The sequence below is a fragment of the Schistosoma mansoni genome, assembly GCF_000237925.1.
Source record: "Schistosoma mansoni, WGS project CABG00000000 data, chromosome 1 unplaced supercontig 0071, strain Puerto Rico, whole genome shotgun sequence".
In the NCBI taxonomy this organism is placed as follows: domain Eukaryota; kingdom Metazoa; phylum Platyhelminthes; class Trematoda; order Strigeidida; family Schistosomatidae; genus Schistosoma; species Schistosoma mansoni.
The window spans coordinates 537,793-551,143 of NW_017385989.1; the positions used below are offsets into that span (position 1 = coordinate 537,793).

The following is a 13,351-nucleotide window of genomic DNA, read 5'->3' on the forward strand; positions in this document are numbered from 1 at the left end:
GTGGCTATCAGGACTCAGTGGCCGAGTGGATAACGCGATGGTGTTTGAAGCGAGGGTACTGGGTTCGAGTCCCAGAGTGAACATCAACTCTGAGATGCAGATACATCCAGCTGACGAGCCCCAAATAGGACGAAACGCGCGTCGTGGATTCCACTGCTAACCACTATCCATCTCTACTTACCATGCTTGTGAATTAAGTCTATATCGAGGCAGTACGCACAGTATGCACATATGCCAATTAGAGACTGACCAGTTGCAGTCCTGACACATGGATGGGAAGATTCAAACAAACAACACTAAATGAATTTAAAGTAAAACATAATGTTGAATACTAGGAGGAAATAGCTGTCTAGGTTCTAGGTTCTCTGATATTTAATTGTAACTAAGCCGAAATTGATCTGTGACGAAAAGGCCATACAAATAGTAAAGTTACTTGGAACTGATTTCATCCGTCCATCATAAATATTTCGACTACTCCTTGTACCTCCAATCAATTTACTTAAACTTTAGTTTTTCCAAATATTTTTCCAGGTATTTGAAGGCCATAAGGACGTGGTAAGAAAAATCATATGCGTCAACGACTATATTGTAAGTGGATCACAGGATAAAACAGCCATTTGTTGGAATTTCCATACAGGTGCCATTTTGAATACTTTCAAGGGGCATACACGTCTTGTCAATGCAGTTACTTATTTTGGTACTGTAGCAAATATATTTCGAAATGACAATAATTCTGAAATGTTTTCAACTGCTCGACATTTTGAACGTGTTTATACAGGATCAGCTGATCGAACTGCTAAATCATGGAGTCTTAGAACTTCAAAATGTATTGTCACTTTTGAAGGTCATACACAACCAATTACAGCAATAGAAACATTTAAAGATGGTGAAATTCTGCTAACCGCATCTATTGATAATACTATACGCAGTTGGTTTACAGAATCTGGCGTACAACAATTTGTATTTGTTGGACATAAAGGAACAATTGTCTCTATGCACGTAAGTTCGATAATGTAATCTGGAATCTCTGATTTTCTTTGGTTCTTTTTTTTCATAGTTGAAAGCATGAGTCAATTGAAGCTAGACTACCAAGGAAAACCTGGAATCACTGGACGGTCGTTTTGTCCTATTGTGGGACTCCTCAATGGCAGTGCGACCTCGCCTCGCGAGATTCAAAGCGAATATCCGTATAAACACTTAAAGTTAAACTGATTTAGTTAGAAAGAACTATAAATTAGTTATAAATGAAGTACTTAACGACAAGAACAGAAATTCTTTTCGTATCTAGGATGTTATCAGTATTTATTCCGTATTTCCATTACTCGAAATGACGGTTACTAGGAAATATTGATTTCAAAATATAAAAAAGTCTATCCCATCCATCTCTTGGTGTACCTGAACAATGGCTGAATTAACTCCTCGATGAAATTAGCTGTCAGTTATTATAACAGGCAATAATATGAGGATATCTAGGATAATTTATTCAGTATGAATACTTGGAATAAATTCAATTAGTATTGTTTGTTTGAATCTTCCCATTGATGTTGTTTTGGACTGCAACTAGTCAGTCTCTAATTGGCATATGTGCATACTATGAGTATTGCCTCGATATAGCCTTAATTCATAAGCATTTTAAGCAAAGATGGATAGTGGGAAGATTCAAACAAACAATACTAATTGAATTTAAACTTCATTCCATTGCACAAGCAGGTGGCTATTAGGACTCTGTAGCTAACTGGATAACGCGATGGCGTTTGAAACGAATGGTACTGGGTTTGAGTCTCGGAGTGAGCATCAACTCTGAGATGCAGGTACATCCAACTAACGAGTGTGAAATAGGGCGAAACGTGAGTCCTGGATTCCACTGCTAGCCGCTATCCAATACTTGGAATGGTTTATATCATTATAAAGACTGATGAATTAATAAGATGGTGATATATTGACACAGTTTGAATCTTTAATTAACAAAGTACATATGTTTACCTGTTTGAATCTGAATGGTATACATTAATATTCTATTGGACAAACGACTTATTCGATGCTTACAAGTTCCATTAAGATCCCTTTCTCATCATCTCAGAAAGGGAGAAAAGCGCATCATATAGCTATTTTACTTTGCTTATCTCTTTTTTGTTGTTGATTAATTAACGTAAATTACACTGTGTTATTTGATGACCACCACTCTATCTTTGGTTACTAAAGGTATGTTAATGTTGGCGATGTTAAATTACTTATGGAGTTCTTTAACGGATTAAAAGTTAATATCTTTTAGGCATTTTAAGTGTTCAGTATATGCAATTTAGAAATCTTAACGTAGTAGTAAGTAAGAGGAAATTGGCACATAGATCTGAACCAATGTTTCATGATAGTTGGTACTTGTCATCAAAAACATTTTTCAATCTTCAGAGAATCAATGGTTCCTGTCGAATTAGAAGCATCAGTGTTACGATGAGAGATGATATCACGAAGCTATTTTATCCCCTACTAACCTCTTTTAGGACTAAAATATTTACCAGTTGCAGTCCTAACACATCGATGGGAAGATTCAAACAAACAATACTAAATGAATTTAAACTTCACCCCATCGCACAAGCAAGTGGTTATCAGGACTCAGTGGCCAAGTGGTACTAGGTTCGAGTCCCAGAGTGGACATCAACTCTGAGATGCAGGTACATACAGCTGACGAGTCCCAAATAGGACGAAACACGCGTCCTGGATGCCACTGCTAGCCACTATCCATCTTTGCTTACAATGCTTGTGTTTATTTAGTTTTCATTCATGATCGATTTATATTGATATAATCACTAAGTTAAGTTAGCCAGCATTGGATGCTCTTTGTTTGACTTTACGTGATATACTTCTATGCAGAACTTATCTTTATTTTACTGTACCATCTAAAATTTCAGATTAATAATAAAATGTTATATACAGGAAGTATTGATCATACAGCAAGATCATGGTCTATTGAAACTGGTAAACAAATAAGAGTATTCTCAAAACATACTCGTTCAGTAAATTATGTTAGAAATCATGAAGGAATGGGTAAGTCAATAATGAACATTAACGCTTTTTAAAAAACAGCAAATTATAACAATAAGTGTAGATGACTGCCTACATGAAAACAATCTAAAAATTCGATATATAGTAAGCTGAACTTTCAAATTAAATTGGGATCAAACAGTATTAATGTTATATCTTGTGGCCGAGTGGATGCCCCGTTAATGTATGAAGTAATAAAACCGCCAATCAGAGAGCAGCGAATTATCGATCGGAACAGTGATACACGAAAACCGTACGAGCAGTCTAGAGTGCTAACTGGTCCTACTTCTGCCTAGCCCAGCCAGTTAAGTCCAAAACACCAATAACAGCCTCTGTGGTATGAATCCATGTATTTCAAACATACTGAGTTTATATACCAAACAGATTGACCAAATCGTACCAATAAAATAAAAAATAACATTTGTACAAGAGTTAGCCAAATGTGGCTGTGAATAGGGGGAGCAGTAATCAATAGATTGGGTATAACTCAGCAATGGTAAATCGTACAATAATAGTCTAAGGGTCAAAATGAGGCTCACAATGAAAGGAACATGAATATGAATAGCAGAGATGGATAGCGGCTAGCAATGGAATCCAGGACGCGCGTTTCATCCCATTTGGGACTTGTCAGCTGGATGTACCTGCACCTCAGGTTTGTTGTTTACTCTGGGACTCGAACCCAGTACCCTCGCTTCAAACACCATCGCGTTATCCACTCGGCCACTGAGTCCTGATAGCCACTTGCTTGTGCGATGGGGTGAAGTTTAATTTAATTTAGTATTGTTTGTTATAATCTTCCCATCGATGTGTTAGCACTGCAACTGGTCAGTCTCTAATTGGCATATGTGCATACTGTGTGTATTGCCTCGATATAGCCTTAATTCACAATATGAATATGAATAGCTTAGTTATTAAGCAAATATACGATAAAAATTACATGCATAATACTGGTATATAAATGGATCCCAAAGTTACCATTCATTATTGTTATCGGGATATAACAATTAATGACAGAGTATTATTTCGTCAACTTGTGTACAAGATGATTAGTAGTACTGTGGTCTGAGTTACTTATATCCACATAAGTAGTATATTACGAAGGTCGAACATTGAATGTATTTCAGTAGAAGATCGATGTGGAAAGAACGAGAACGAAGCTCAATTGGCATGAAAATGCATGAACAATGAAATCGGAGACGATGGACTGATATTTGCAGAAGGAACAGTCAAGATTGAGACAATTGATTGATAGTTTACAAATTAACTATTTACTATATGGTTCTCATATTTTACTAAGATATTCTGTAATTTTGTGCTCAAATACATTCGATCGTCCCCACCCTTTTTCTTGTTCATTACAGTTCCAGTTACAATATTTTAATCACCCGTATTACTGGTGGGGTTATAGGCTAGAAGAAGTGAAAATAATGTCTAGTAGACGGTATAAAACAACGAAATTACTATTGGAGGATTCAAGGGTATTGAACAACTCACTGTCTATTGAAATTTTTGTTTTTATTTTTAATTTATGATGTTGAGAATGATGAGGAAAGTACTGAATTTAGATTGAGCAATCTCAGTCCTACAGGAAGTTGGTCACGGCCCGAATAGCTCAGTGGTAGCTGAGTGACACGGGATCGAATCCGTCAGGGAGCACCAGTTCCCTCAAGATTACAGGTACACCTTGCTGGCGAATGCCAATTAGCTCGAAACCCGGGTCTAGGGTTTCGTGCTGACCACCTCCAACCACCATCTTATTGGGCAATCTAGCTTAATTAGGTTTCCATAATCCATATCATCACCATCTTCTTAACATATTTACTTTGGATTAGATTAAAGGTTATACTCTTGTAGTGAACAAGAACAAGCGTGGGGACGATCGAATGTATTTGGGCACAAAACTACAGAATATCTCAGTAAAATCGGTTAACCATACAGTTAACAGTTAATTTGCAAACTATCAATCAATTGTCTTAATCTTGACCGTTCTTTCTGCAAATATCAGTCCATCTTCTCTGATTTCATTCTTCGTGCAATGTTTTATGGTGTATGAATAGGTTGGAAGATAGCTAGGGGCGACCAGAACAAAACGTGGTACAAATTCATGAAGTCACTGACAAGTGCACTGAGTCATGTTGGTAGGTGTAGACTACCTGGTTGGGATTCGCGAGATGATAGCAATCGATGGTTAGAGACCTTGAATGACATGGCTCAAAATCGTTTGCGATGGTATAGGTGCATCCACTCTTTGTGTTCTCCCAAATTCTAATCTTCATGTCTTTGTCTTTTTTTCTCTCTCTCCAAATTTATTTCATTGGATCGTACTCCTTCAATAACATCTTCAAACCCTAATCCTTCCGATTACTGGTTATACTCTTACTACTTCTACCACTATGGGATTTGAAACGACAACTGAATCTCTGTGCTAGTGCGGTATGGCAACTTGAACTGATGTACGTACGTACGAAGTTCTACGTTGTGACTGACTCATTGTTCGTGCATTTTTATATCAATTACGCTTCGTCCTCGCTCTTTCGTTATCGATCTTTTACTTAAATTCCGACCATAATTATATACTACTTATGTGGATATAAGTAACCCACACCACACTCTTACTAAGATACTTGTATAAATATGTCTAAAAGTTTGGATATTCAATAATATTAAACTATCAGGATATTGAATAGTTTTTTCAAGTTACCGTTTTTTTAGCGAGTTGGTTTTCTACGGTATGGGGTTGCTAACCTCATGCCCAACCCTCCTCCTTTACCCGGGCTTGGGACCGGCAGTAGCCCCCGGAGGAGCTACAGGTGGAGTAACAGGCATAAGTAAGTAAGTAAGTAATCAGGATATTAATGAATGGTACTATAATTAGCAGTAGAAAAGTTTCATTAACTAGTTCTCAGTTGCTTTTTAATCAATCATTTATTTAGTATGTTCTTTAACCACTTATGTGATTATGTTACTTTATATACTACTTAAATGAATCTTATTCTTACTTTTGAAAAAATATATTTACTAGTCATTACTGCTTGTAGTGATGGATGTGTAAGATTGTTTGATGAAAAAACAGGTGAATTATTAAAGAAGTTAATTCATCCAAATCAAGAAAGTTGTGTCATGTTCAAGGTAAGTTTCTTTTACATTGTGCACAAACATAAGTTATATATATCTTGATAGTAATTATTATTATTATGATTAATTAGCGCCAACTAGATTAAAGAAATTAAACCATTTAAAATCTGCCCTGGGAGTTGAAGGATGAATTATGATGCCTCATGATGAAAGCCGAATCCTTCGAAAGTCATGAGGCCGATGCACCTTCTAACAACCAGAGCAACACTCTTTATAGGTACATGGAACGTCCGGACAATGTGGGGGACAGGGAAGACCAGTCAAATAGAAACAGAAATGAGGAGATACAAATTGGTAGTACTCGGAATCAGCGAAATCCATCGGAAACAAGCTGCACAGCAAAGGCTAGGTACGGGAGAGATGCTGCTGTACTCTGATCACGAAGAGAAAAATGCTCCACACAATCAGAGATTTTCTCTAATGTTGTCCAGAGAAGCACAAAATGCACTTGTGGGATGGGAATCTCATGGATCCACAATCATCAAAGCATCATTCAAAACAAAGAAGGAGGGGATCACAATGAATGTTATCCAATTTTATGCACCCACCAATTACAACAATGACGACGATAAAAATCAGTTCTACGAGAGGATACAATCAATCATAACGAAGTGCTCAGGAAAAGACTTGACCATCCTGAAGGGAGATCTAAATGCTTAAGTCGGAGTGGACAACACAGGACATGAAGATATAATGGGACGACATGGACTGGGAGAGAGAAATGAAAGTGGGGAGAGATTTGCAAATATATGTGCATTCAACAAATTGGTTTTAGGAAGCACAATATTTCCACACAAACGCTTACATAAAACTACATGGATCTCACCGGACCAAACCACAGAGAACCAGATAGATCATATTTGTATCCATGGAAAAATCAGAAGGACAACTGAAGATATGAGAACCGGGAGAGGAGCTGACATAGCTTCAGATCCCCACTAGCTGGTTGTGGCCAAGATGAGACTGAAGCTCTCAACAACAGGTTCCAAGTTTTACAGGATCTACTGAAAGAACAAGAAACTAATTTGGAGGAAAACTGGAAAGGGATCAAAGAAGCATTAACTTCAATGTGTTGGGAGGTGCCACGAGGCGGCAACAAGCATCACTATAAGGAATGGATCTCTATGGAAACCTTGGGCAAATTTGAAGAAAGGAAGAACAAGAAGACAGCAATTAAGAACATTCGAACACGAACAGAGAAAGTCAAAGCACAAGCAGACTACTCAGAAGCAAACAAGGAAGTGAAGAAAAGCATTAAGGCCGACAAGCAGAAGTACATGGGAGAACTAGCAACGACGGCGGAAAAAGCTGCAAGAGAAGGGAATATGAAACAACGATATGATACAAGGAAGAAACTGGCAGGGAGATATAAAAAACCACAGAGACTAGTTAAGGACAAAGAAGGAAAGATGATCACGGATATTCAAGAACAGAGGAAAAGATGGGTAGAATTTGTCGTAGAACTGCTGAATAGACCAGCTCCAATGAATCCACCGGACATCGAAGCAGCACATACAAATCTTCCTATATATGTCACTCCACCAACGATAATTGAAATCAAGATGGCCACCAGACAGATCAAGAGTGGGAAAGCTTCAGGACCTGACAATATACCACCTGAGGCACTGAAGTCAGACATTGAAGTAACAGCAAACATGCTTCACCTTCTATTCATGAAGATTTGGAAGGAAGAACAAGTGCACAGACCAAATTGCGACACTACAGATCATCGTCGAATAACCAGTTAAGTAGAATTCATCACTATACATCAACTTCATTGACTATGAGAAGGCGTTCGACAGTGTGGATAGGAGAACATCACAGAAACTTCTTCGACACTATCATGCACCAAAGGAGTCCCTGAGAAAATCGTCGACATTATCCGGAACTCATATGATGGACTACAATGCAAAGTGGTGAATGGAGGACAAGGACAGATACATTTCCAGTAAAGACCGGAGTAAGACAATGTTGTCTACTTAAATTTCATAAGATTTTCGCAAAAATAATTTTCATGATATCATAAACTGTTTTCTCAATTAGAGTATGTATTACTTATTATTAATAAGTAGTATTAACAATTTGATTAAAAATTATTCATCATTATTATTATTCAATTTTCTCTCATAGATTTATGGGGATTATTTATTTTCTGCATCAAATGATGGAAAAATTTATATATGGCGTTATTTTAATCCAGAAATTATGAGACGAAATGAAAATGAATAAATAATTTTTTTTGGTTCATTTAAAAAATGTTTACAGATGAAAAATATTTTTGAAATTTCCCATAGCAACAACTTTTTTTTTTTGAAAACTCTTACAGTCCTGTACACAACAACAGTTGTTTTTATATTTGAACTTATTTACATTCTACTTGTTGACAGAATTGATTATTTCATATTTCATTAATAGAAAATAAAAGATTGATTCATTTATACAGAACTGAAGCATTCAAATGTTACATGAGTTCCTGATCTATGTACTATATGATTGATTACTTTTCATTTTAGACAGTATCTAGATCGTATAGATGTTGCGGTTATTATCGATTCTGACGAGAATTTGTTTATTGGTCACGAAATGACATGATCATACCCAATGTTGTCAACCCTGATCTTGGTGTCTAGATGCCTTATTAAGATGATCAAGTCACTTTTTAGACATATCACTACGATGAACAACAGTCGATTATAAATTTGTCGGCGAGATTATTATTTATGGACGAGCCAATGACAAGCGTTTGAGGGATTTCAAGGCCACGGCGCCTATTTCAGTACCTGATGCTTATGTACAATCGGTTCACAAAGGACTTTAGAGAAAACGTGACAATTAAGCGGCTAAAATAAATGGGACTACAAAGAAGTTCTAGTATTTGTAATTACGAGTATTAAATGACTTGTAGACCTTGTGCGGACTACCGTTATGTTGTCCTTCGATGTAATATATGTTGAAGGAAGACGTTTGGTAGAATAGGAACCTTTATCGCTCGATCCAGATTGAGACTAAGGCATATTATAATAATTGCCGCCAAATGTATAATAAAAGCACCAATAAAATCGGCTCAGTTGTATGAATATTGTAGGGAAATATCTATAATAAAAATGATAAACTTACGCAACCGGAGTACACACAAACAATAATGAAGCTATGTGGTTGAGGCTGAGAGGGTTTTTGTGACCTTATCATGGCTCCAGAGACCAACTATTATGGAGCGATATGGATGAGTTCCTCTACCTTATGCATTACGATTTTGAAACCTTTGAACCTTTTTCTAACCTTGACAAGTTTTTGGACTATATGAAAGAAGTGTATCCACCTCAGCTATTTGGTTTTGTATGATGAATTTTTACTCTTTTCTCACCGTTTACTGATTGGCTAACATTTCTCAAATTCACTTAAGATCCGTTCAAAGGTCGTCCATAAATTATAGTCTCGCCAATATATCTTTATCATCCTTGTTCTTCGTGTTAGCGATTCATAGTACTTGATTACGTCTATTATAATCCTTTCCCTTTTTTTATTTAAAAAGATACCTTGATAATCCTGCAGTTAAATAGTTTCCATCCTATAAGCTAATTCTGCATTTTTGTAGATAAATCAGTCAAATGTCTAACGTATAAGACATTTTATTCTTCGAGGCCGGAATACAATAAGAATCCTCTTTAACTTTTTCTCTTCTATCTAGCTAGGGTCCATTGGGTATCACTCATTCTAAGTACACCCAGTTTGTACTGTTTCATTTCTGTGACTGTCTGGATGACCTATCAGTCTTACACATCGTCCGCATATTCCATGCACCTGCATTGATTGTTGGTGTAATCATCAGAAACAACATCAGCTTCATGAATTCTAGAGACTCCCGATTTCACTCCTATATAAAAACTGCGGAACTCACAGGGAATGATGTAACTGGTTTAAATGTTTTTTTTCTAGTCAGCGTCTATTGTAAGGTTCTTGTTTACAAGGTTGGGTTACTAACTCTAGGAGAAAACTACCTTCTTTAGCCGTGCCTGTGACCAACAGTAATCCTGAGCGGGCTCCATGAGAAGATTCCGAATTTCCTAAAACGTACTTATCAATTCAATCACTGAGCTTTTTAACATAGTGCACAAAATATTTGCACATATACGTTGGTCTTTAGATAACCAATACAAATTGTGTGCTTGTGTCGTAGAAATAGTCTTCTGTAAATGGATGTTTCTGAAATTACAGGTAGGCTCTGTAGTCAGCTATTTACACACAAAAATAAAAATGATTCTAAAATCTCTGGTTAGTTTTCCAAAAACATTGTAAGAGCCCAATAATAATGATAATAATAGTCTATCAGCTGATTACTAATGTGGTATGGTCTACTTATATCCATATAAGTAGTATATGGTGATGGTCAGACATAGAATGTATTTTAGCAGAAGACCGATAAGGAAAGAACTGAAATGAAGCGCAATAGATAGGAAAATGCATAAACAATGAAATTAGAGATGATGGATTGATATTTACAGAAGGAACAATGAAGATTGAGATAATTGATGGTTATTTTGCAAATTAACTGTTCATTGTATGTGAGCAAAGATGGATAGTGACTAGCATTGGAATCCAGGACGCGCGTTTCGTCCTATTATCAGAATTTAGTGAAATAGTCTGTAATTTGTGTTTAAATACATTCGATTGTTTCCCAACTAGTGTCTTGTTCACTACACTGACACTGGTCTGTGAACTTCGAAATTGTTTGATAAAATAAGTTAACTTGGAACTAGCGAAAAGGTATACTAACAGGTCATTCGCTTCAGAAATACTGAGTTACAAAGAAGTTTAAGGATAAGGTAGGTCCTGGGTTCGAATCTCGCGGGTGCGGGATCGTGGATGCGCACTGTTGAAGAGTCCCATAATAGGACGAAACGGCCGTCCATTGCTTCCAGGTTTTCCATGGTGGTGTAGCTTCAATTGACTCACGCTTTCAACTATTAAAGAGAAATGTTAACGAAGTCTATTATAAAAACAAAAGCTATACAGAATATTGTCTTCGCTTTTTAACATACCTAGTCAAAGTTTACGAAATTATAAATTCTGAATTATATTTTTTTTCATAATTGACTAGATCAATGATCACTTGTAGTTCAAAATTCAATCCACTGAGATGCGGCAATTTCTCAGTGCCTTTGATAAATCTAAGTAAACAATAAATGATGATTTTTAACTGTAGTGAAGGTATATCGATTGAGTGGGTGCATGTGCCCTGTTTGATATATGACGTGATAAGACCGCCAATTTATTGATCGCCTAATGATACACAAAAGCCGTATGGGCAGTCTTGAGTACCTATCAGTCCATGCTATCTGCTTAGTCAAGCCAGTTGAGTCCAGAACATCAATAACAGACTCTGCAATATGAATCATTATTCACAAACATACTAGGTTTATATGCCAATCAAACAGACCATATCCTACCATATAATAGAAAATAACATTTGTACAAGATTTGGCCAAATGTGGCTGTGAATAGGGGGAACAGTAGTTAATAGACTAGGGATAACTCAAGAATGGTAAATCGTATGATAATAGTTCATAGATCAAAATAAAGCTTATAAGAAGAGGGATACTAATATGAATAGTTAAGTTACTTAACAATTATACAATAGGAAATATACATATCACATTGGTCCATAAACAGTCCTCAAAGTTACCATTCATAATTCTTCAAGGGATACAACATCATATATCTGTTAACATAGGGGAACATCAATTAGTTTGTTTCAACTCATCGACTATGAAAATTTTAATCCTCATCAGGAAAACTGTTTGTACTAAGCTGAAGTATAAAAGTATTACAGGGTATATGTATCGAAGCGACTTTTTAAACAATTGCCCTTGTTTTTGATGAAATGATCAGTATTGAGTCTTATAGTATCCAATATAGCGTTAACAACTAACTACCAACATAAATCCTCAATGCTTTATACATCAATCAACGAGTATTTTGATTTGACCTAACGACATGAATCGTATTGTTGTGAACAGAATACGACTGAGGACAATCGAATGTATTTAAGCAAAAATTGCAGACTATCTCACTAAATTCTAATAACCATACAATGAATAGTTAATTTGCAAAATAACCATCAATTGTCTCAATCTTCATTGTTCCTTCTGTAAATATCAATCCATCATCTCTAGTTTCATTGTTCATGCATTTTCTTACCGATTGCGCTTCATTTCAGTTCTTTCATTATCGGTCTTCTGCCAAAATATATTCTATATCTGACCATCACCATATACTACTTATATGGATATAAGTAGACCACACTACAGTATTAGTGTTTCTGACTACTGCTCATGAAGACTTTGTTCATTTTTAGAATGATTACTTTCCATCAGTGCGACCATAAGATAAATTCGTATTTTATTTTACGGCTTCCTTTCAGTTGTAAATCAGTTTCCATATATGTATGTTTACCGATATTTAAAAGAAAGTATACGACAGTTGATCTGTAGAATAAACAAAGACGGAATAGAAACAAGAGAACAAATGGTATGAAATCTAACCTCTAAATATCTGGAAAAACCCTTAGATTTACAAAAAAGATGTTCAGAAAAGTGGTAAACCTATATTTTTCACTTCCTTCATTACATCGTATTAGAGGAGGTACTTGAAAATTCGTAACTTCACTGAAGATTCACCTCTAATGGGAAGTTTGAGCCATAAATAACATAAATAGTTCAGTAATGGAAAACAAATCAGGAGAATGAATTAGCTCCATTGAAAAGGTGAAATGTCATCTTCTTTCGGAGCTGAATTATATAGGCTCTAAATTTATTTTCAATGGTAATTACGTTCATTTCATCATTATATTCGATCTCATTTATCCTTATCGATTTGTTTGATTATTATTTGTCATTTAAAAAGTTTTTAAGGGAGTTCAGTATATATTCAATACTAATGATGACCTAAGTATACGTTCAGTCAGTCAGCTACAACGTAAGACCAGGCACATATATGCATCGGTCTAAGTTGCCATACCTCATTAGCACAACAAGAAGAACACCAAATTCATAGAAGTAGTTCATTTAGTGATGGTAGTATATGAAAGAAAGGTTGTATATAAGGATATAGTATAGGAAGGAAGAAAGTTATGAAGCAATTTTAATCTCACAGTTTAAGGGAAGATAAAGAGTGTATA

At 35.9% G+C, this 13,351-nt stretch overlaps 1 protein-coding gene across 1 annotated transcript in view; it reads left to right on the forward strand.

Annotated features, from left to right (window-relative positions):
- Smp_139250 (f-box and wd40 domain protein, putative) overlaps positions 1-8,403 on the forward strand; it is a gene marked incomplete at both ends in the record, with an annotated part of 11,041 nt that extends 2,638 nt beyond the window's left edge. Inside the window, 4 exons of the mRNA XM_018791813.1 lie at positions 532-999; positions 2,907-3,042; positions 6,062-6,168; positions 8,305-8,403. Coding sequence (XP_018645038.1) covers positions 532-999; positions 2,907-3,042; positions 6,062-6,168; positions 8,305-8,403 — 810 coding nt within the window. The remainder of the gene's footprint in view (positions 1-531; positions 1,000-2,906; positions 3,043-6,061; positions 6,169-8,304) is intronic.
- Between the last annotated feature and the right edge of the window lie 4,948 nt (positions 8,404-13,351).